A 22684-nucleotide genomic window follows, 5' to 3' on the forward strand; every position below is an offset into this window, starting at 1 on the left:
ATTACCGAACACGGTCTAGCAGATCATCGACCTGCCTATGAGAAGGTGTTCTACAGTTGAATAAATTTGATTTCAACACATGAAATTAAGTCGATCAGCTTGCAATATCTAATGTCACGAGCTTATAATATATTAGTTATTATTACAGGCTAAGAGAGCATCAAAACTCTGATCAACGGCTAAACAATGTTTTCATAGCAGTACTTAAAAAATCTTAATTTTCCAATGATCTTATATATCTTTGGTGATCCAATGTAACGGATACAATTTCAACCAGGTGATCTTCCCTGCATGCAATTCAATAATACGAACCATTGAATCCATGGGAAAGCTGGTTTTCAGTAATTTAGGGGATCTTAAAAGTTGCAACGTGAGTCCAGGTCAAAAATTTATCAGAAGGAAGATAGCCCCGAAATTTGTCGAAGTTTCTCATAAGAGACCCAAAACACAAATTGCCATGGACCAAGCCTTGCCCATGTTGGAAAGAACCCCTTCCATAGTGCTCTTAGTCCTTCAATTCTAACAGTCTTCACCAAACAATCGTAAGAGCTTGTATACATAATCTTCCCTTCCAAGCCTGCCGCCTGGTTCATCATTCTTGTCTTTACCACATCAGCTGGACAACTCAAAGCAGTTGCCGAAAGACCTGACATAATAGAGGCAAGAGTGTGGGCAAAGATATTGTCACGAGCTATCTGATTTTGAATAACAAAGCGTTTAGCATGATCATAGCATGCTAGTTCTCCCGTGTTCACCAAAAATGCTCTTTGTACGTTAGGGAAAACTCCTTTCCAAAGTCCTTTAAAGCCCTCGGTGCGCATAATCTTGTTTAAAGCATCAAAAGGCCCTGAGTATCTAGGTTGGAAACCTTGGCTCACCATACGACCATCTGCTTGCATCCTCACCTTAACAAGATCGGCAGGGCTTGCCACCACCTGCACTACTAATGGAAATAGAAAAGTGTCATCATGTATCAAACAAGATAAATAATATTTACAGTCATGAAATATACAAGCGCCGAACAATCTCTTTTAAAAAAATGAGTAAATACGGAACTACATGAAAAAAAAAAACTAATTTTTTAATAGTGGACCCCACTTTTTTTCAAAACGATTGCACAGCGCTTACGCATTCCCAACTGTATGTAACATATATGTAATGTATTAAACAAAAAGATCCACGAGACTTTTTTGTTAAGTTGTAATGACCCGATTCAATATTATTATGATATAATATGGATAATTTTATTGGTTCTAAATTAGGTTTAATCGGCCCTTTTGGATAATCTCACGAGCAATAATTATTAAGGTCAATCAGAGATTTTTTTTTTTATAAGGAAATCTCTGATTTTAGTTGAACCCACGTGGAAGGCCCAAGCCCAAGCCCAAGCCCAAACGAGATACCCAACCCACGTAGAAACCCGTGCACACAAGACTCTTCCTTCCTAATATAGCTAGGCTGCTATATACAATGGGCCTTGTCTTTTCTAGCCTTTGCACTTCTATCCGTTATGTGCGTTCATCCCCTTGCAAAACTGGGGCTGCCGTGTATGAACATAAATTCTCAAACTTTCTCTCTCTTCCAGCCACTATAGCCCTTTGGTTCCTCCACCAAAGCCCACAACCAGCCCCTCTGATGCACGTTGCCATCTTTCCCATGAACCTGGGTTGCCGCAAAACATATACTCTTCCCACGCAACACCTCTCATGGCAACAAGTGAACCGCACCACAACAAGCCACACGCAGCACCTCGCCTAGTTCACCACACGCCAACCTCGGTTTGGAGGAGAACTAGTCTAAGACCCACCGCGCCAGCAACCAAGCGAAAGATCATCGTAAGCCCAAAGCCCCTCCGTGCGCCACAACCATGCACGAACGCCCCCCGTTTTAGCCACCTGAAAACAGAGCAAGCCATCGAGTCCACGCACGAACCAACGACATGATCTTCTACCTTAAGTTGCAGCATACGCAACATGCTGCAACAAGCCCACGGTTACCGTGAGCCAACCAACCTCCACACCGCAACAATCATGAACAGCCACCTCTCTTCCACCCCATGCCAACTTGCATGCTAGAACGCCAACTGCGTGAAGACCAACTAGCCGCCCTTCCACACCACTACAACCACGCCAGCATCGCCAAAAGGAGGATCAACGCGACACCACCATAGGAGGTGAGATACCACTGTTTTACATCACTGAAATAGAGGAACCATGTTCAGATCAACACCGTATTCAGCTCCTCTGCCTAGGTTGCCCCCATGAACAACCTTCACCCAACTTAGGCCTCCCTCATATGACCAAAGGAGTGCACTGAAGAAACTAGTCGAAACCGACACATACTTTCTCTCTCTCTCTCTCTCTCCCTCCCTCGATTAATCTCCCTCTCCTATTTCTCTCTCTAGCCAGCGCCTAGCCTTTCCAGCCTTGAGCCACCATGAACCACCATCATGCCCTCACCTTCGGTCACCGCCCATCCTCGTTGGATGCACACGGCCAAAGCTCCACTACTCACTAGCTATATAGCACGTGATGTGTTTCAAGCGAGATGACAAAAATACTCTTGTCCAATTAGTGTTGACCTTAGGCTGAAAATATACATTTAGATATGGAAATATTGTTAGGGTTTATTCACACGACCATTTGAAGAAATTACTTGGATATCAACTACTTGGGGAGTGAAGATACTTTTAGAGTTAAAATGAGAATTTTAGGTTTTTAGGAAATATAGGTTATTTTAGGATTTTAGATTTTAATTACATAGTACGTGCTTAATTAGAGATTTACGTGCAATTGGAAATTGACGCAAGTGCCTATTTTTATAGGTGATTGTTTACGTGCTAAAAATATTGAATTAGCGCTCGAGATAAGTAGCTTCACCATAAAATTAGAATTAACATTCATTAACTAGTTAGATAGATTATTATTACAGACAGTTCTTTGGAAGCCAATTTTATGTACCACACATGTTATGATATCTATAAGCATGACATTCATCATAATATATGATCATGTTTAATTCCGCATTTTATAGTTATGTACGTATTATATATGTCATGCATCTCACATTGCATAAGACATATAAACTTTCATAAGATTAAGTGTAAGATAAAGATTAGATTAACAAGAAAGTCATCTAGATGCATGGTACCAATGCAGTCGGGGTGGATATGTAAGCTACGAACTCAAGCGTGGTCCACCACAGTATATTACTATCAGATCAGTGATTTGCTTTGTGATCACAAGATGTGGGACCAGTGCACAACGTTGCACACAATGTTAAGTGTGGTGGCTAGCTGAATCAGTTAGATAATTCAAATATATCAAGACAAATAATGCATGTCATAAACGTATGATAAGTCATGGTTTTAATTTTCTCAATCATGAAAAACCATATTTATTATGTTTACGTTATGATATGTTTTTTACTGAGTTTTCGATTCATTTTAGTTTTGTTTTATTTTTTAAATCACCCCAGGTGAGCATCTTTATGAATATGGAGCTGCAAGACGGACAGGACTTGGCTCAGGGAGGTATGACAGAGGCTTAGATTATATACACAATTTTTTAGTTATGATTTTTACAATACAAAGTTTGAAAAATTTAAAATCCGGCATAGTCTCTTTTATAATTTCAGCATTTTGAACGATTTTATTTATTATAAAGAATATTTTTACCTGACACTTCGTTAAGAAGAAAATTTTGAAGTCAAGGTCAATAGTAACACTCTGATCCCATAAATTTTTAAAAATGACCTTATTGAGGAAGAGGGTGTTACATGAGCCAAGATCTGTTGCTGGGATACTACCATTTGACAATTAGCACAATCATGTAACTAGACACATACATTGATCAACACAGGAATTAGCAGTAACGCTACAGTGGACTCTTACAACTTTTCTAGGCCTCGTTTGGTTTGAGAGACGAGACTCACATCTTATCTCATATAATCATTACAACTTTTTCAAACTCCCACATAAAATATAATAAACAATTTAACTTTTTCAAATCTCAAAACAAAAATCATATTAAACAATTATATTCTAATAATATTTTATTCAATTTTCTCATCTCATTTGTGTAACCAAACGAGGCTAAATGAATGTACTTTTTTAAACAATTAAAGAAGCCTAAAACCTTCTAGTCAACGTTAATTCAAGTTGCCTCAATAATGAGGATGACAATAATTTTTTAAAAGAAAAATTCAGAGCCAGTTTGTAACAGAAATACATTCATTTGGAGGGTCAAAGAAGTTTTATATCCTATAAAGAGGGAAAAAAACAGATGGCCGATGGCCGAGCTTGCTCCCCCTTAATCAGGCTAACTTTTTTTTAATATATAACTAAATTTAATCAGGCGAACTTTTTAGTTGGTTGACATCCTCCTTGGAACCAATGAAGGGAATCAGCTTTTCCTTTCACCCTCAAAAGGAATGCTGAGTAATACCTTATCATCTTAAAAAAAATGAACCCCAAATATATCAACTATACTCAAATGATGCCAGATTTTCCTTTTTCTTTTTTCTTTTTTCTTTTTTAATTTCTTGTAAGATGTAATATTTAATTGAAGCACCACAAAGATCACCATGCAACGTACAGAGAAACATATATAACAAGTAACAACCAACTTAGTCAATTGTATACAACCACAGGCAATGGTCAATAATCATGGTACATGCACTTAAAGTCACGTATTTCTTAGTAGTAAGTTGTGATTTATGTTGTTTTTCAACAATTATTGTGTGGATTAGCAATGGGTTAACTGTATTAAGTGGGTAGAAATCATCTGCTTCTGGGAAGTTATTATTAGTCAACTTACCTCGACCATGACATTAATTTGTTAATAAAAATGTTGAAAAGAGGATAAATTGTCAAAAGAAAGGGAGAATCCAGTAGGCCTGGATCCCACTTGACATGCATTTGAAACTAGTTGGGCTAATTATATGACCCTCAGAGTGATGACGTGAAACCTCACAAAGGCAAGGGCCGTCAAACTCACACCTTGGGAGTAAACCTACATACATGACCCCTCGCACCAAAACCGGGTACCGGCTAAATCCTAATAAACTTTTTGTGCGAAATCAAATTCATTTGATTTCCTGGACGGGTTAATGTTAACCTGAGTTTTCTGATTTCCCTCGAAGTAAACCAAAATTTCTTGAAATATTTCTAATAAGAAACAGATTCTTGTTGTCACAGTCCAGGAACGGTATACATGGGCCATGGGCCAGTTTGGGCCTATTACTTTACTTGTTGTTTTCCTTCATGTTATGTAAGGAAGTGGGCCATGGAGTAACTGGGCCGTTAGCTTGTTACTTCTTTTTACCCAATCCGTTAGTTATTAGTTTTGGGTCATGTTTTATCAAGACTGAGGCCTTTTCCAGAAAAGTTAATGCAAATGTTACTTCTCATTCTCTTATCATCTTATTTTCTTCAATGGAGGTGCTCCCCTCGAAGTGAGTAATTTTCTTATATTTTCTCGTATATTTTCTAGTCGCCCAAACACCTACTATCATGTGTGTTACAAGTGGTATCCAAAACTAGTATTTCCTTGGCATCAAGTTCATCAATCCGTGAAAATGGAAAATATTATCTCATCCTTACTCAATATCAAAGAGCTACTGGAACAAAATCTTCAACTCGTAAGACATTATACATCAACATTTGAATGATTTTCGGGAGTGCCACGACAAAATACACCAAGTATTTCAACAGTCTCTTGACGAATTTGCTAGCAAGTTTCAGGAAAGCTTCAACCAATTACGAGAGGAAGATGCAGTGACTGTGGAAGGTGACTTCGACATCTCCAGACCCGATTTCAAAACTGGCATTTCCAAAATCAGGGATAGAGTCAGAGAAGGGCGAGAGAGGAAGATGAGATGTGCGGTTTTGGGGATTTCTCCAAGCTGGAATACAGCATTACTGCAGCTACAACCTCAAATTTCATGCTCAGATTTTCAGATTAGGGAGTTTGATCCTGGTGGTAGCGATTTTCAGTGTCTCCATTCCGAAATTTTTCTGTCCTCACCCTCCTTTTTTCTTTCCCATGAGCACCATTTTTTTTTTCTGCCCCCATCTCTGGATTACACCTTCTCTCCAACATCCCCGAATATCTCAAACCCCCTCCTCAATCAGTCTCGTAGCTTAGAAAAAGAAAACCTGCCCCTACCATCTATCGCACCCAGTGAGCCCGGATTTCCCACTGTGTTCAAAAGAGGTGGTCAACTCTCCACGACAATCGGTTTGTTCGCTCACCCCCGGAAAAACATCCCTCTCCACCATTAGAAACCGAGATCTCTCTATGCCGGCCGAGCATCTTCAAAGGCCACGCTGAGCATGCCTGCGGGAACATCGATTTCCGAAGTTGCCCAAGGGTTGCGCCGTTTATAGCCTGCAGAGTTTATGTAGTGAAATACATAGCTGATCCTGAGCGCGATGAGGTTCCCGCGAAGATAAGGTTGGTTCCAGTGAAGGCTAATGAGTCGGACTTTGAAGATGATGGAACTGAAGGGATTAACGGTTCCAAAGCACAAGAGGCGTCTTTCGTGAAGAAACTGACTCAATCGGATGGAGAATCGAACAGGAAGCGGACCATATCACAGCTATTTACACGTCCAGAGACGAGTCATCAGCGGCACCAGTCCGAGTTGGCCGTTAACATGGAGGGTGAGAGCAAAGAAACCGAGAACATACGCATGATGCTCCAAGACTTTACAATTCTTCAATATGAGATTTCAATCGGATTTACAGAGGAGGAATTACTCTTGCATGACCTCCATGTATCGGTTGCTACAGTTAACTGAACTCGTTGGGGCTTCATCATCTGGTAAAATACAGCTAGAAGTCAATCTGAGATCTCAAATGCAAATAGGAGATTGTCAGGTGCGGCTGCTTATAGTTGATTCGATATCATCACTGGTTATGCCAATCCTTGGAGGAGGTGGTAATTACAGCCAACCAAAATGTGCAGAGCCTTGGGTGGAGGTGAAATTTGAAGATGAGAAACAGGGAAAAATCCAAGTAGTGGCTTCACCTTTGATACGCCTGACCAACAAACCCAAGGCATCAATTGAAGAAATTGGGAGCCCTGAGAAGTTGATTGCTATTCTTGGCCCCTTTGTTACTGGAAATACATATGACCCAGATGAACTCCTCAAAACATCAGTTGAAAAAGGTACTTCTCAGGGACATGCATTAATGACTTCTGTTGGATTTCTGCTGAAGAAATTAGCACATGAGCATAATCTTGTCTTCGTGCTCCACATGGAAGAGGCAATTCACCCTGCACCTCAATTGTTTGAGGTAATGCCGCTAAGAGATTTGCTCTCTTGAAGTGTCCTGATAACGGAATTGGCATATACTGTAGGCACTATGTGGTGGCTTTTGATTTCAATAAACATTCCTATGTTGGTGGAAACTGATTGTGTAATTAGTGTTGCCATATTTTCTGTCTTGGCCTCATGGGCTACACACCCTCCAACTAAGGAATTTAAGGTCATTGAATTGCTATTTGTTGCAATTACAAGAGTTAACGTGTCACCTTCTCTCATCTTGGAGCTTTTGCAAAGGATTGCCTGTGTTATTAAAGACTACCATGGAATTATTTAGGCAGAAAAATTTTGTGCTTTACACTGGAACAATTGTAACTGAAGATGGAAAGGAGAAGAAGGTCACAATTGATTTTGAGCCACTCAGGCCCATTAATGTGTCTCTTTATCTTTGTGACCAGATCAGGTTGTCTCTCCTTGGTCAATCGAATGCCAGTTTTCCCCAACATGCAGGTGGAGCACACATGTTTGGGTCCACTTCAGTGAGTGGTGTGGAAATACAGATGAGTGGCAATCATGAAAGAGCTAGAGTAGATGTTGCCCGAGAGATGTTCAATAAAATGCTTGGGATGGGTCTGGGGTATGTAGCAACACCCATTGATGGGGTTATTATTGTGAAATGGGATGTGGCTATTGGTATAAAGAAAATTTTTGTTTTTGAACCAGGTGGTGGGACAATCGCGACTGCACCTTGTAGACAAGGTGCTTCTATGGGAGATGGTTTGTCACAGTCCAGGAACAGCATACATGGGCCATGGGCCAGTTTGGGCCTATTACTTTACTTGTTGTTTTCCTTTATGTTATGTAAGGAAGTGGGCCACAGAGTAGCTGAGCCATTAGTTATTAGTTTTGGGTCATGTTTTATCAAGGCTGAGGCCTTTTCCCAATGTTTGACAAGATTCTAGCATATATGTTCATGTAGCTACCAAAATGACCTATTCAGAAAAGTTAATAAAATATTACTTCTCCTTCTCTTATCATCTTCTTCTTTTCTTCAATGGAGGTGCTCCCCTTGAAGTGAGTAATTTTCTTATATTTTCTCGTATATTTTCTAGTCACCCAAACACCTACTATCAGGTGTGTTACACTTGTCACTTCTTCAGTCATTTGGACAGCTCTCTTAGCACCATCAGAGGGCATCGTCATGCATTCTTTCTAGAAACCACTACCCACCCGCAGCTTTCGAAACTCTTTGGTTTGGAGTTAATTTTCGTGGGCAATTTTAATGATGACAAAAACTACTTATTTCTTCGTTTCTAATGTAGTGGGCGACTTCCTTTCCAATTTTTATTTTTGTGATGGAATTAGGTGCGTATCATAAATCAATTGGTTGCACTTCCCAATTACCCATTAATTCTACACACGAAAAAATTATTTTAAAGAAGAACAACAATGCCTCACAAATTCGAACGAAATCTGTGAATCAAAACTAAGAGGGCCTCTTACCTGAGCCATGACGCCGGAGATGCCGCCGACAAGAGCCTTTGCGGATAGAGAAAGTGATCCAGTATCAGCACTGACGACATTCCTGAAGTGCTCGTAGCCTAAGATCCGGGTGGGCGTGTAAAAGAGGTGCCTGAGAATAGCCGGGGAGAGGCCCTTGTAGAGCCCCAGAGGACCTTGCTCGCGGACAATCTCCGAGGCGACCCGGAACGCGTTGGTTGGGCGAGTCGAGGAGGAGAGCGACTCGCCGTGGAGCTGAAGCCTGGTCTTAGTCAGATCTATAGGGAAGGTAGTGGTCTCGGCCACCATGGCCGAGAGTGAAGTCAGCAAGATCTTGATGAGGGCCGGCTCATGTTCCTGCCCTTGGCTCGCTTTCATTGTTCCCCCGCCCCGCAGATGTACACAAAAGAGATGCAGTGCACCGAGGTTATCGACTATCCTCTGTTTTTGGAAGAAAAACGACATTACTTCATTGTCGTTTTGGAGTCTAGCGTCTTTTACACGCGCCTAGGAGAAATAGACACAAGCTTTCACTTGTTTCTGTTAAAAAAAAAAAAAAAAATCTCTTGTTGAAATAGACACGCGCCGTCCTCACGCTATTTCCCTTCTAGTTTCAATCTCGAAGACTGGCGGCAAACCCAAAAACCACCGATAAAGAAAATCTCTGGTTTCTCCCACTCGCTAACTCACCCACTCACTCAGCAGTCTCACTCTCTCTAGCAGAGACTGCGATGGCAGCGACGGAGAAGGAACCCACGTCCGTAGTCTGTAATCTAGGGATTCTGGACACTCTCAGAGACGATTCGATCCAAGAGATCGTTGAGAGCTATAGCGGCTTCTGTGCCACCACCGAAGCCCTTCTCAAAGGCGCCGGAGACCTCTCCGTGGGCCCCGACTTCGTCGCTCACGTCCACGGCCTCTGTAAGCATGGCCTCCACTCTCTGGTCCGAGACCACTTTCTTCGGGCACTTGAGGTATATCATTTCTCAATTTGGGGCACTGTTTGGACTTTCCTTGTGAAAATTGAATTACTTCGATTCTGGGATGACTCTCTATGCATCCTAACAATCGTGCAGGAAACTTTCGAGAAGAATGGAGCATCCAAGTTTTGGCGGCATTTTGATGCTTATAGCAATGTTGCTATTCTGTCAAAAAATAAACACCCCGTATATAAACTAAGCTTCTACCTCTCAAGCATTTATATTTGTTGATTAGTTATTTTATGAATTGGAGTTCAAGATAAGCACGACGTAATTGCATCGGAAGAAGTTCTTATTTCACGCAATCTTTAAACGCAGATATGCGAGGGTGAAGTCCAGCAAGTATTGTGCATAGCTCTGGAAGAGATATCTTTGGAAAAGCAATACCAGGAGAAGTGCTTGCTGATGCTGGTTCACGCTTTGCAGTCCTACAACGATCAGATATCAGAGGGAAGGCACCCCTCCAATTCGGAGAGAGATCATCTCTTCTCTACATATCAATTACTTGTGTCTTCGGTGCTTATGGCTAGCATTCCTCGGCATTTTAATGGTACATAATTTATTAAACATATTGATTAATTGCTGTGAACAATTATTAACGTCCTCGAACGTTGAGCATTTGCTGAATTTGTGTTGGCTAAACATGGGATCTGGATGATTTTTTATTGATCATAAGCAGTCTTCATCTAAGTCTGTTTTGGTTTTTAGCTCCTCTACCTAATGATAAAGATTGAGATTTTGGGTAATGGATGCTATAAATTCCCTCTTGATGCATTAAATAAAATGTTGGGGGTCCTATCTGTTAGTTTTGGGTATTGCATTGATCTTGGTACGGCAGTAACCATATAAATGAAGACATTTCATCTGATTGCTTGTTATAGAAGAATAGAAGTTGATAGTATGATTGATAACATCAAATCTTCATTATTTTGTTATATTCTGGAGCTTCCCCCAAACCTAGCTCCCACCCCTCGTATTTTTTTCTTTCCAACACATTGTGTACCTGTGAGCTATATGATTGGAGCTATTTAGGAGATGAATCCTACCAGATTGCAACGTTTAGTTCTTGTAATTTTCCTCTGTTTTGCTTCTGTGGAAAAATCAGAATGGCACTGACATTTTATGGAGATACATTAGCAAAGTGTAGCTGAACTCAACAAGAAGCTACATACAGATTGGGTAGCCTGCCTTCTCTCGATTCAGCATGTTATGGATTGTTCTTTTAGGTGTATGGTTTGTATATCCGCCACCTCTCAGATCTCCACCATTCCGAACGGGCCACATGAAAACCTGCAGAGTAGTTGTGATGTAGGAGTAAAATAAAAAAATGCACTTTATTTTATTTAATTGATTATCTAATTATCTCTGCTGTCTTTCCTAAAAGCTTTGAGTTGTGTGGCAGTTTGACCATTCCATGCGTAGCTGCAGTATTATCCCTTTCTTTTTGTATACCAATGCTCCAATAGTAACTTCCATTTTTTAAACTCTTGAATGTTCTTAGAGATACTCCACTGCTATTTTAAGGGAAGGTTGGAGGAGTTAAGTACAATCATGGCAGGAGAAATTGATGATGAAAATGAATCTCAAGAAAAAGATGACATGGATTTAGATGAAAAAAGCAAAATATCCTACCGGACTGGTAGGATGGAGATTGATGAAAGCTGTCACCAAGTCAGGTTCTCAGAGAACAATAAATTGGTGAAGAACATTGGGAAGGTTGTTCGTGATCTTAGAAGTCTTGGATTTACATCCATGACTGAGGATGCCTATGCTTCTGCTATCTTTCTACTTCTAAAGGTGAGTACGTGCTCCATTTCTGCCATAGGTGGCCCAGCTTATTTCTTTTGACCTCCATGTTGGTTGTTTTTTCCTTTTCTTTTCCAATATCTTGTTGGACAGACTCTTTTCCAATATCATTATATGCAAGAACCACGCCGTATTTTCTTTATATGTAGTTTTGTCTTTGGGTCTTATCTAAATATCTTGTGTGCATGGCAGGCTAAAGTACATAATTTAGCTGGTGATGATTACAGAAGTTCGGTCTTGGAGTCCATTAAAGGGTGGATACAGGTTATTTTCTTGTTTGTGTAACCTTCTCTCTTTCTATCTTTCTTCCAACAATTATTTGTATAGTCCCTGGTGTCTTAACTTGTCAATATTTTATCTATCCGAGATGTTTTTATTTGCATAGTACATTGGCTTTCATAAGTCTGGTTTTTTTTTAATTATGGCTTTAGCTTTACAGGTGCATTCCATATGGTGGCTGTTTTCTTGTCTATTGTTGAGAAGGTCTTTGACCAATTCTCTAAGGTCATATAGTGGTATCAGCTGAGCATAGCATGTTGTTTGGTGTATATTTTATATTTATATTCCAGTCTTTGATATAAATTACCTATTTGGTTATCACAAGTATGTGTGCAGAATCGTATTGCTGCATTCATCCTACAATAGATGAAATGCTTTCTTTTTAGGTTATCACAAAATGGATGGAACTTTCCATAACTGATATTGACACCCTATATTGCATATGAATTTGAACCTATCTTTTCTTTCCTTTTTTCCAAATTTGAAATCACTTTTTTTTTCAAATTTTGAATTCACTTCTCCTAACCCATCTGAGGGCATTGTAAGAGGAGTTCATGTTTCATTAAAATCTGAGATATATATTTCTTTTTGTTTTGATATGTTGTTGAGAAATTATCAAATAACTCGGAAGGAATAGCCCAAGTATACAAGATGCATACAAAAGAAGGAAAGTGCTAGTATGACTCCCAAATGTGCCCACCAAATGTGGCTACTCATATATTTTAATTTTTTTTTAATTTTTTCTTAATGGTTAAGGATGTTTAAAAAATACTTAAAAGAAAAAGAAAAAACCATTTGCACTAGTGTGCATATTTGGGGTGCACATTTGGTGTGCACCCTAGCATTGTCCACAAAAGAAACACCTAGAACTCAGAAGGAATAGCCCAAGTACACAAGATGTATACAAAAGAAACACCTAGCTGGAAATAGAAAAAGATGCAAGAAAATCATAAAATCTATCGTGGCTGTCCAAAAAAACATAGTATTGAGGAAATAATTTTAAATAACATATAGAGTTATATGTGATTTAAAATCTGCTTTCTCTTTGCATTAGCTGCTGTTTAATTAGACCAGAGGAATTGCTGTAATTACCCAAAATTTCTTTCTGCACAGAATCAATGCTATGAACAAACTGTTATAAACTTAATATGGTTTTTCTTTCCTGATTGTTAACTTGGACATGGTTTTTCATGCCATGTTTTGCACTTATTCTGCTTAGGTATATATTATTATGCTACTAATAAATGACTCCTTTTACTTGGAGGCATATCACCCAGGCTGTGCCTCTCCAGTTCTTGCGTGCACTTCTTGCTTATCTTGGTGATTCTGTTAGTTATGAAAGTCCTTCATCTGGCCTAAAATCACCTTTGGCTTCACGTCCTTCCTCTTGCTATCCTGGAATTGATACTCCTTCTGAAGGACTTGTTAGATGGCAGTTGCGGCTTGAATATTTTGCTTATGAGACATTGCAAGATTTAAGAATAGCCAAGCTTTTTGAGATAATTGTGGATTATCCGGACAGGTAATTCATTGTATAGTCTTGATCTGGTCTTTTCCTTTGTTCCTATTGTAGAAGTAAGTGCGATAGTTTTAGTGGGTGAGTAGTTGCTCTAAACTCAAATCTTAAAATGGAAAAGAGAATTGAGGTTTGTATGGAAGCTATTGAGAACTGCAGCACATTTGGTGTTGTGCTATCTCTCGATCAAACGGATAATGAAATGTGTGGGTGTTTGATACAATCACTTAAGTGCTAGAAAGATTATAACTGTGGCTGTCTTAATGCTGTTTTCCAACTTAAAATCTTTGTTGTAAAATTGTTGGACTGGTAAAGGGGGGATATTTGTGAGTCATGCTGATGTGATGGAGTTTCTTTCAAATTACTGAAGGGGGATACTTTACCATGAAAGGGGGGATATTTGTGACACATGCTGATGTGATAAGAGTTTCTTTTAATTTACCGAAGGGGGATACTTTACTATGAAAGGGGGGATATTTGTGACACATGCTCTGATGTGATAGAGTTTCTTTTAAATTACCGAAGGGGGATACTTTACTATGTGACTCATTGTTTATGTGATAGAGTTTCTTAATAATTGCCAATCTATCTTCGAATCAAATATGTGTCAAAATGATTGCATATAGCAGGTTCAATTCTGTCAATACTTTACTCCTTTGGTTGATTGTAATTGATTTTCATGGCATGACCATCCATGAATGCCTTGTATCACTAAACTAGCACGCTTAGGCGTTGCTCTTGTATATGTCCAGTATACTGGGGCTCTTGCCTACTCTTTTGATCAATAAAATTTTGTTTACCGATAAAAAAAAATCTATCCATTGGCATATGTAGTTTTGTATTTGTGGAGGAGATAAATATTAGCTATTTAAAATTTAAATTAATTAAGCATGTAAGTAACAGATACTGAGACATGCAATCTTAGAAAAAAAAAAAATGTTGTAATCTGATACCATAATGTTTGTTAGGAAACTTACAGTGGTTGAGAAAAAAAGAAATTGGAAGATCTATGCTATGCTAACAGAAGATTACATTACAATTGATTAGGGCCTCATCAATTACACAACACGTTATACTATTCTCATTGGCTGAAGCGGCTTTTCTTTTTTCTATATCTCTCCTATTGTTTGAAGTCTCTAGAGTTGAACTTAGGTGCCAAAGTTCATGGATATGAAGCTTCCCCCCATCGCGACAGAAAAAAGAAGAGGCAACTGGAAATGGCATTCATTTCCAATGAAAACTAATGAAATATATAATCTTTTTTTTGGAAAGAAAAAACCAGAATCCCAATATGGCCCATCTAAAGGGTTGCTGTGGTAGTCTGGGATTCAAAAGTTCAGCCCATGTGCTCCTTTAAATTGCATTCTCATTTTTTTCTGGAAATTGCAATTGCTTCACCACAAATATTTTTTCTGTCATGGAATTGAAACTAATGATTTTGGTATCACAACTAATAAATGTTTTGTGATAAATTTTGCAGCTCTCCCGCTATTGAAGATTTAAAACAATGTCTTGAATATACTGGACAACATTCTAAGCTTGTTGAATCGTTTATCTCAGCACTAAGATATCGCTTGCTAACTGCTGGTGCCTCAACCAATGATATATTGCATCAATATGTTTCATCCATTAAAGCACTACGGACAATAGACCCAGCAGGTGTTTTTCTTGAAGCAGTTGGTGAACCTATAAGAGATTATTTAAGGGGAAGGAAAGATACCATAAAATGTATTGTGACAATGCTTACCGATGGGAGTGGTGGAAATCCAAATGTATCTGTAAACACTGGGGATAGCCTTCTTGAAGAATTAAATAGAGATGAAGAAAGTCAAGAGAATAGTGGTGTTGATGATGATTTCATCACCGATGACAAGCAAGCATGGATTGATGCTGCACGGTATGTTCATCTGCTCATGGCTGTGGATGATATTTATTTTAGTTGTAACCTTCAGCTCGCCATGTTAATCGGCTGATATATGTCCCCATGAGTTCTGCTCTTTCAGCTGGGAGCCTGATCCTGTAGAAGCTGACCCGTCGAAAGGTAGTAGGAATCGGAGGAAGGTTGACATACTTGGGATGATTGTTGGCATAATTGGTTCAAAGGACCAACTAGTCAATGAATATCGTGTTATGCTGGCAGAAAAGCTTCTCAACAAATCTGATTATGACATTGACTCAGAGATACGTACTTTAGAACTCCTCAAGGCAGGTGGTTTATTTATTGAAGCTTGGGTTCTGTTCCACTAGTTCCCTGGTTGAAGCTGATATCTGTTATTTTTTTTTTGTGTGGGATAAAATTTCTCTCCATAATTTTTTTTGGGCTGTCACCTTGTAGATTCATTTTGGAGAGAGCAGCATGCAGAAATGTGAAATAATGCTCAATGACCTGATAGATTCAAAGAGGACAAACACAAATATAAAAGCAACCATTACTCAGCCATATCAAACAGGTAGCTTTTGGATGAAAAAATGGGATCAACTATGATAGGGAGACACTACACCAAGTTTTATTAACATTCCAAGATATTTTCTCTATCCAAATCATTTAAAGAAATTTACAAACTATGAAAATGGATTTTTTTTCCTTTCTATTGAGTAGTCTCAAAAGTTGTTGCTAATTGCCCCGACTATGTATAAAATGGGTGAGTCCCAATCAAACTTGGTGTGCACCACATTATCATAGTTTTTTTTTTTTTAAAGTGGGAGGCCATGGTGGTGTGTTGTTGTGCTAGTCTCCCCGGGTGTTTAGGTTCCATGGGTGAGTCCTAAGGGCTCTGCTGTGGGGTGGTTCTCCCATCATTAAATATATATATATATATATATATATATATATATATTTGGGGCTACTTGGATATTATTTGCCAAAAGGCATCCTAGCATTTTACATCTATTTACTCATGCATTGAAAATTTTTGAAGTTACCTTGGGTGAATTTATTCTTAGGGGCTGAGCTGGGGGATAATGCAGTGTCCATGGATCTTCTTGATGCTACAATCATATCCTCAAATTTCTGGCCCCCAATCCAGGTATTAGAAAGCATTGCTATAGTAATATCGGCCATTTGAATTGTGATCGTTGGAAAATGTATGGTAGTTTACATGGTGATATGCCAATAGGTGGGTTTAGTGCTTAGTTTGGTGGTTTTTTCTCTTTTCCTTTGTATAGTATGTTCTCTTGTATGTTTCTTGTGTACTTGGAAACTCACCTTTTGTTTTTAATGAATTTTTGTTGCTTGTAAAAAAATATTCCTTGGCAAGCTTTCTCAAGATGAGAGGAGATTTTACATCTCTGCAGTCACGGTGGTTTTTTCTCTTTTCCTTTGTATAGTTTGTTCTCTTGTATATTTCGTGTACTTGGATACTCACCTTTGGTTTTTAATGAATTTTTGTTACTTGTAAAAAAAATTCCTTGGCAAGCTATCTCAAGATGAGAGGAGATTTTACGTCTCTGCAATCACACATATTCTTTCTACTGTCTGCATGATGTACGTGTTTACTCCTTTCTGGTGAGAGAAGTGAAAGGAAAGCACCATGTGATACATACCTTATATCTATGGCCCTTGTTATCAACGTATATACTTTGATCAAATATCTTTTGTTTAACAATTTGATTGTTTTATAGTAAGAAATCTTGTTTCTCTATTAATATTGAAGACAAATTTCAGGATGAAACCCTTAATGTCCCCGAGCCTGTTGACAAGCTGCTCTCTGATTATGCGAAGAGGTTTAATGAAATCAAAACCCCTCGTAAGCTTCTTTGGAAGAAAAATCTGGGGACTGTCAAGGTTAGGCACTTAAAAACATAGAAAATGCCACTTAATGCTCTATTTTGATGTCTATGTATATGTCTTTTAACTTATTTGCTTTCCTCCAGTGCTAAAACAAGCAAAACTGGTCCAGATTTCCTTTTCTTCTACTTAAACACTCAAATAGTATTTACATGTTTTTATTGTGGACGTGCAGCTGGAGTTGCAATTTGAAGATAGGGCAGTGCAGTTCACTGTGGCTCCTATACATGCAGCGATTATTATGCAATTTCAAGAGCAAACAAGGTAACCATGGGAATTATCTGAATGCGTTATATGTCATTCATCTGTAGTGTAACCACATTTATATTTCCCACTTTCAGTTGGACCTCTCAAAATCTAGCAGCTGCTATTGGGATACCTGTAGATGTACTCAATCGAAGAATAAATTTTTGGATAAACAAGGTATCTGATAATTGTTATTTATTAGCATTTATTATTTGATACATGATAAATTTAAAATGGAAACTCCTGGCTCAGTGCTGAGCAAACATGACCAATTTCAGCGATTTGTTTTGTTGAACGATCAGTTAGTATTGGACACTGAATATGGGTAGCCGAACACTGCCATATATGATATTTACTGTTGGGAAATTTTCCTTTGGCTCATAATTTTCCATGCTATACGAACAATGGCACCAATCTTATTTTAATTGGCTTTGTGGTCAATTTGAATTGTATGGTTTGTGAAATTATAGTGAAGTCAACATTGTCTTTTATTTCCAATCATTGGCTAAAACTATTCGATCAGGTAGAGTTTTAGTAATTGAGGTTTTAATATATGAAGATCTTCAAGAGCTGGAGTCGAGGAAAACTAATTGTATTTACCTCCCTTCTTGTGATCAGGGAATCCTTGCAGAATCACTTGGGGCAGAGTCTAGTGACCATGTATTTACCCTGATGGAAGGGATGGTTGAAACTAGTAAAAATGGTGGAGATAGTGGGAGTTGTGAGGAGCTTCTAGTGGGTGATGAGGAGGGAGAGAGATCTGTGGCCTCTGCTGAGGATCAAATACGCAAGGAAATGACTGTGTATGAGGTATGTGATGCGAACTGAAGCTTTTTTGTTGTACTTCAAAATACTCATCAATGGATTGATGGGTTATTTAGAACTGGTCCATTGTCTGTCGGATTCCAAGTGTTACCTTATGTAAATTCCAAACTATTGGGACTCTAGAACTTGCTTTCAAGGACATTTGTTCTTATGTATTGTGAATTGGGTCTAGCATTTCATCTTGGGCTAAAGACTAATTAAAAGCTACTCTAGCTAATAAGGTCAAGCATAAATATTAATCCCACGAGGAAAAAGATGAAGCGAGAGGACTCTCTCTCACTCTACTCAGCCAATAGCTATCCTTAAACACCCCTTTAGCTAGCTTCCAGATTTTGCTGACACATCCATAGCTGTTCATGACTATAACTTTGTTTAATAGTAGTCCTTGAACTAGCTTTCCCAATAAGGGGAAAGAAAGCACTAAAAATGTGAATGTTTGAGGGACAAATGTTTGCTTCTGGGAAATGTTTATAACTATGTCAGTATTGGCAAGCCCTAGTCAAGTAAGAGGTATTAGAATGAAACTGAATATGTAATGAATTAATGCTCCTAAATGAAATTTATCATGTGTCATCTTGTTCCATTTATAACTCTGATTGGCTTTTGGTTCCAGAAATTTATCATGGGGATGCTCACAAATTTTGGAAGCATGGGACTAGATCGCATTCATAATACTCTCAAGGTAATTTTACTTGTCCCACAATTTTGATTTAGGTACTGATAACGTGATTGATAAAAAAAAAATAATAATTATTATTATCTTAACGCATTGCTGCAGATGTTTTGTGTAGCTGATCCCCCATATGATAAAACATTACAACAGCTTCAGAGCTTCTTATCTGGTCTAGTTTCTGAAGAGAAGTTGGAACTAAGAGATGGAATGTATGTTCTGAAGAAACAATGAATTGACTGAGTGGAAATACGTTCTCCACTGAAACATTAAGCACATGGCATTGGTGAGATTTCTTTCAGTTTTCAATGAAAGAATACAAATAATGTCTGTTTTAATATCTTTGAGAGTTGTTACTTATCATTCTCTTTTTCTCAAATGAACTGGAAACTGGAAAAAGTGGACAGGTCAGAGAATGATATTTCAAAACCTTATAATTGTTATATTCTCCTCAGTGAATTGATGCTCAGAAATTTTTTCCTCATTCTGATAATGTATCAGGAAGCACTGCGTCAATGTCAGATGAGTTGTAGTCAGTCTGAAAGAGACTCGTGACGATGGCAATCATTGTGGGATGAGTGTCGCAATTAATCTCAAGTCCTGTTGGAACACTCTCTGAGCATCAATCATCCCGTGTGGTGATTCAAGGTTGAGTGTCTTTTGGGAATGGCTTTCCAATTGACTTCTAGTTCTGGAGAGCCATTTTTGGGTTAGAAAATCACCTACAACTTCGCGTGGTCAAAAGAGTACTCTGGTGTATGCATATGCTCATGGAAACGGAGTTCTGTGAGTGCAGGAAGTTAAAGATCCTAATGAGTTCTATTCATGACATGTTCCTGCGAGACATTAATAATGTTAAAATCTTATTATGATATTTGTTGATACATTATGAGTGCTGCATCCACGCTTGTATAATAGTGATAGTGACGTTTAAGATGTACCCTAGCTCTGTTCTTTTCATAGTCCTTTTTTACATGGCTTCTAAGAGCAGTTCCTCGTCTTGCACTATTTTTTATGAATCAAATCTTGTCATGTCAGCAATGTTTAAGGTGTCGTCATACATGCTGACTCTGCCGGTGATTCTAATAATTTCTTAAGCAAAAGGCAACTTATGAGTTTTATTAACCTTATAATTCTATGTTTTATTTCCTTTTTTCCAGCATAACGTTGTATGATTGGAACATGTAAAAGTAGGAGACTAGAGTCCACATCCTGTTGACTCAATTGTAATTTGTATCCTTGTGGGTGATTTGAAAAGTATATACATAAATAAGTCAAGTATAAACACACGGGATTTGTTGCTATTTTAAAAGAAGTCAAGACACGAAATGATAGTTGATGCGGAAAGTTTTCACATCGGTAGCGTGATAATTGTCAGGTGTATTGGTAAAAGGATTTGCAAATATATATTTTCTTCTAGGGACTCGGCTAAAAAATGAGACTTGGAAATACAAGTTAATGGAAAAGTGAAGAACCTCTAGTTAGTCTCAAAGCATTCCCTTGTATTAATCGCAACTGTAAAATGATAACGTTAATAATATAATATAAAGAGTCCTGCCATATAGAAGATCTACACTCTATATCACTTAAAAATATATGATTTTATTTTTTTATTTTCGTATTTCATAATTTTTCTAATATAAAAGAAGAAAAATTCTATTCATAAACTTCACACACCATACACTACTTTTTTTGTTATTTTTTTAATTTTGTTCTCTTATCAATTATGTGGTATATAGATGATGAGTAGAAGAATTCAATTGTTTTAAGAAGAATAAAACTAAAAAAATTTAAAAAATAAAAAGATAAAAAAAAAATTGTATTGTGTGGTATGTGAGACTTATGAATAGCAATACTCATAAAAGAATCCCGACATAGCCGTTGGCGTTACAAAACAAAATGCGAGACCAAAGGTGAAATAGAAGAGAATAGAAATAAAGGAATGTGACCGTTACATTCCTGATTCCCCTCGTATTCAAAATCCACCCATAAACTTCACCTTTCAAAGACGGAGAGCAGGGCCTGTTTGCCTCTATACGCTAGTGTCAAAATGGTAGGAGAAGAACAGCAACAACCTGAAATGGCCGAAGAGCTAATGCAACAGCTCAGATCCAAAGCAACGGAGCTGCTACTCAGAGAAGAATGGAAAGAGGCCGTACTTGCCTATTCTCAGTTCATCAATCTCTGCCAAGACCAAATCTCAATGACCCGACAGCACCCAGACCCAGATAAACTCCCCAAGCTCCACAAATCCCTCTGCTTAGCCCTTTCCAACCGAGCCGAAGCGCGGTCCAGGCTGCGAGAATTTGCCGAAGCTTTGAAAGATTGTGATCAAGCATTAGAAATTGAGAGTGCCCATTTCAAGACCCTGCTCTGCAAAGGTAAGATTCTGCTAAATCTGAATAGGTATTCAATGGCTTTGGACTGCTTCAAGACTGCTCTGCTCGATCCTCACGCATGTGGAAACGCTGAAAGCCTTAATGGGTATTTGGAGAAGTGCAAAAGGCTCGAGTTTCTCTCTAGGACTGGAGCTTTTGATCTATCGGATTGGGTTGTCAATGGGTACCGAGGAAAGTCTCCGGAACTCGCTGAGTACATTGGTCCGGCGCAGATAAGGAAATCTGCTATTAGTGGGCGTGGACTATTTGCAACAAAGAATGTCGATGCCGGGACTTTGGTGTTGGTCACCAAAGCAATTGCCACGGAGAGGGGTATTTTGCCTAGCGAAGATTCGGGCGAGAATGCCCAGTTGGTCATGTGGAAGAATTTTATTGATAGAGTTACCGGCTCCATCACAAAGTGTCCTAGAACCCATAATTTGGTTAGTACATTGTCGATCAGCGAAGTTGAGGACGGGCTACAGGTTCCGGATATAAGTCTCTTTAGACCAGAGGCGGAGGAGACTAGTCATTCTAATGAGAAGCTTGATATGGGTAGGATTTTAAACATCTTGGACGTGAATTCTCTGGTTGAAGATGCGGTTTCAGCCAAAGTGTTGGGGAAGAATAGTGATTATTATGGTGTTGGACTATGGGTACTGGCTTCATTCATTAACCATTCATGTAATCCTAATGCAAGGCGTTTGCATGTGGGGGATTATGTGATGGTTCATGCTTCAAGAGATGTCAAGGCAGGTGAAGAGTTTACGTTTGGGTATTATGATGCGCTTACGCCATTGGGCAAGCGCAAGGAAATGTCAAAGACATGGGGTTTTCAGTGCAATTGCAAGCGGTGCAAGTTTGAGGAGGAAATGTGGGGAAAACAAGAGATCAGAGAGATTGAGATGGGTCTTGAAAGGGGGATGATGGATGTGGGTGGTGCAGTCTACAGGTTAGAGGAAGGTATGAGGAGATGGGTGGTGAGGGGGATGGAGAAGGGCTACCTGCGGGCGTCCTTCTGGTCTGCATATTCTGAGACCTATGGTTCAGAAAAGTCCATGAAGCGGTGGGGAAGGCGGATTCCGACCATGGATGTGGTGGTGGATAGTGTCCTGGAAGTAGTCGGAAGTGATGAGAGGTTAGTGAAGGTGCTGGTTGAAGGATCGAAGAAAACTAATGGGTCGGCGGACATGGAGAGGGGTTTGAAGTTGGGAAGAGGAGTTTACGGAAAGGCGATTAAGAAACAAGCATTAAGGGCTCTACTCGAGCTTGGCTTTCATTAGCATTTCTCTCATCTTTTTTAATTTTATTAACTAAAAGAAGTTTCTTTTGTTTTTCTTTTCTGCCAACTATTACCATTTAGTTGCTTTAGTCAGAAAACACTTCCAAGTTGTTTTTTTTTTTTTTTTTGGGTATCGAGTCTTCGAC

At 38.8% G+C, this 22684-nt stretch overlaps 3 protein-coding genes across 5 annotated transcripts; 2 read left to right on the forward strand and 1 right to left on the reverse strand.

Annotated features, from left to right (window-relative positions):
- Positions 1-85: 85 nt before the first annotated feature.
- Positions 86-9188, reverse strand: LOC121254680 (mitochondrial uncoupling protein 3). Its single transcript, XM_041154803.1, has 2 exons — positions 8773-9188; positions 86-935 (listed from the first exon to the last, which is right to left on the reverse strand). The coding sequence occupies exons 1-2, from the start codon at positions 9145-9147 to the stop codon at positions 393-395; spliced, it is 918 nt and encodes a 305-aa protein (XP_041010737.1). The 5' UTR covers positions 9148-9188; the 3' UTR covers positions 86-392.
- A 2-nt stretch (positions 9189-9190) lies between these two features.
- Positions 9191-19814, forward strand: LOC121254679 (anaphase-promoting complex subunit 2). Of its 3 annotated transcripts, XM_041154801.1 has the most exons (18): positions 9191-9743; positions 9846-9935; positions 10068-10299; positions 11251-11546; positions 11748-11819; positions 13112-13356; positions 14831-15247; positions 15354-15555; positions 15686-15800; positions 16294-16376; positions 17015-17134; positions 17313-17401; positions 17479-17560; positions 18002-18193; positions 18822-18890; positions 18987-19164; positions 19279-19285; positions 19380-19814. In XM_041154801.1, exons 1-16 carry the CDS (start codon positions 9501-9503, stop codon positions 19110-19112), a joined length of 2673 nt encoding a protein of 890 aa, XP_041010735.1. In that variant the 5' UTR covers positions 9191-9500; the 3' UTR covers positions 19113-19164; positions 19279-19285; positions 19380-19814. The 3 variants fall into 3 exon arrangements, with proteins under 3 accessions (XP_041010735.1, XP_041010734.1, XP_041010736.1); XM_041154800.1 differs by lacking the exon at positions 19279-19285; XM_041154802.1 differs by lacking the exons at positions 17479-17560; positions 18822-18890; positions 18987-19164; positions 19279-19285; positions 19380-19814 and having other exon boundaries at positions 18002-18187.
- A 946-nt stretch (positions 19815-20760) lies between these two features.
- LOC121254682 (methyltransferase FGSG_00040) lies at positions 20761-22588 on the forward strand. The gene has a single exon (XM_041154807.1). The coding sequence runs from the start codon at positions 20929-20931 to the stop codon at positions 22537-22539; it is 1611 nt and encodes a 536-aa protein (XP_041010741.1). The 5' UTR covers positions 20761-20928; the 3' UTR covers positions 22540-22588.
- The last annotated feature ends 96 nt before the right edge of the window (positions 22589-22684 follow it).

This window comes from Juglans microcarpa x Juglans regia, chromosome 3D, assembly GCF_004785595.1.
Source record: "Juglans microcarpa x Juglans regia isolate MS1-56 chromosome 3D, Jm3101_v1.0, whole genome shotgun sequence".
In the NCBI taxonomy this organism is placed as follows: domain Eukaryota; kingdom Viridiplantae; phylum Streptophyta; class Magnoliopsida; order Fagales; family Juglandaceae; genus Juglans; species Juglans microcarpa x Juglans regia.